We start from the raw sequence: 1,961 nt of genomic DNA, 5'->3' as shown, positions 1-1,961 counted from the left end.
TGTGTGTGTGTGAAAAAGATATTAATACTATATGCTTACTGAATCGGATGTAGTCGTGGTTGATTCTAAAAGCGTGGAGGATTTCTCGTCTTCTGGTTCCGGCTCACCGTTCACCATGCCTATGATGCCATTAGCCTGTGGTCGAGCGGTCTCCATGGGCGGCATCCTCTCGAGTAACGCGGGCCGCAGGTGATCGTACTTTCGGAATAACTGCGAGAACTCGATACCTCTCTGCTGTAATTCGATATGCAAATTGCTACCAAACGTATCTATGATCTGACGAATTTTCCTGTAATAACAAAATATTACATGATTATATATTTCTAAAATAGATCTTTTATATAGATAGTCGCGCGCGCAAACTCGCGCGATACTCACTCGTGACCTTTCTGAAATCTCGTACTCAATTTGGTAAGAGACAATAAGGTATATTGTTTCGTAACCACAGTGTTCTGAGGACTCCAGAGTAATCTCTGATACACATCGATAACTTCATCCTCTGTCAACTATAATAAAAAGTTCCATAATAAAATAATAAAAATTATTACGAGAGATCACATAATCATATATACAACAAAATTTTCAAGAAAAATGTGATCAATGGCAAAAAATAATGGTTTAAACATTCCATCAATAATATTGAAGTATTGTTATGTGTAGAATACCATCACTACTATAATCGAACTTACATTGATTGGAGTTTCGACATCCTCCGATGGCGGACTGTACAACAATAGATCACCATACTCGCCTATACACCATGTGGCAACTTGTGCCAAAGGCTGCTTGTCTGACGTATCTTTTTCTAGCGCATGCCACAATGCGCTAACAGCGTAATTCTGTTGAGCCTGCGTCTCGGATATTAATTGTATCGTGCACGCCACCACATCGTCACGTACATAATTACCGGCCTAAAGATTACAAGAAGATTCCATAACCATGATTGTTTCGCGCGTTCGAATTCCACTTTACGATATCGTAAAAATACATACAGCGACGAGCACTTTAAATAGAGTTTCTAGATGCCAACGTTTGTTCGGAGCGAATCTTTCCGCGGACATCACGATATTGCTGCTGCATTGAGCTTTGAATTCCGGATCGGCCCGTTCCAAAAACAAGAGCAATTCTTTCATCATGTTTCTGATATTATTGGAATTTACGAGCGCGAAACTCAATTCCATTGCACGCCTTCTAATTGACACATCCGGATCCTTTAAACATTCCTGAAATGAATGTCAAAGACAAGATATTAGTTACAATAAATCATTTTATTTTCACCGTAAAGAAAAAAACGATAAATATTTTACTAGAATTGTCGATCGATGCCTCTGCACTGCGCTCGTGTCCACGTAAACCGTCTTCAGCAACGTGTTCAAGGCCACGTATCTGATATTCTTGTCATTATTCAGTAAAAATCTGCCCAGTATATTGACTGCTAAAACTCGAAGTCCGCTCTCCGACTTGATATCCATGATGGACAGAACTGTCTCGTATAGTATAGTGTTACCAACGTTTTTGCTGGTTTCCGTATTGGTGGCGACTTGAGCAAGGATATCATTCATGGCTTCGGACGCGTCGACGTCGTTGCGTCCCAGAATACGAAGAAGACGCAGTATTTTCACTTGCAGGAAGGGATCCGACACTCCGGATACGTCATGCTCGGGCGAATATCCGGCTAGGATCAAATTCTTCAGGATTCTTACCAAATTTGGCACAATCTGCAATAAGACTTCTATTTATTTCTAAAGACATTGCAAATTTTTATTTAACGCAATTATTTACATCAAATATCAAACATAAGAAATAAGGTCGACAAAACAAACCATTATGGAATAATATACACTTTCATGTAACATATATCAAAATAAAATAATGTAAGCACAATCGACTTAAATAATATTCAAAAGATTTGATTTCAGAGCTGTACTTAAGAATTGTCTTGGATGCAAATGATATATATA

At 38.7% G+C, this 1,961-nt stretch overlaps 1 protein-coding gene across 15 annotated transcripts in view; it reads right to left on the bottom strand.

Moving 5' to 3' along the window:
* LOC115241281 (AP-1 complex subunit gamma-1) overlaps window positions 1-1,961 on the bottom strand; it is a 9,849-nt gene that overhangs the window by 1,896 nt on the left and 5,992 nt on the right. For all 15 annotated transcript variants that reach the window (XM_029816954.1, XM_029816956.1, XM_029816955.1 and 12 more), the window contains 5 exons: window positions 1,308-1,718; window positions 993-1,223; window positions 690-911; window positions 379-506; window positions 40-289 (listed from right to left, as the gene is read on the bottom strand). In XM_029816954.1, coding sequence (XP_029672814.1) covers window positions 40-289; window positions 379-506; window positions 690-911; window positions 993-1,223; window positions 1,308-1,718 — 1,242 coding nt within the window. The remainder of the gene's footprint in view (window positions 1-39; window positions 290-378; window positions 507-689; window positions 912-992; window positions 1,224-1,307; window positions 1,719-1,961) is intronic.

The sequence above is a fragment of the Formica exsecta genome, unplaced genomic scaffold (assembly GCF_003651465.1).
Source record: "Formica exsecta isolate Colony F162 unplaced genomic scaffold, ASM365146v1 scaffold475, whole genome shotgun sequence".
NCBI lineage: Eukaryota > Metazoa > Arthropoda > Insecta > Hymenoptera > Formicidae > Formica > Formica exsecta.
This window is presented reverse-complemented; position numbering and strand designations above follow the sequence as displayed.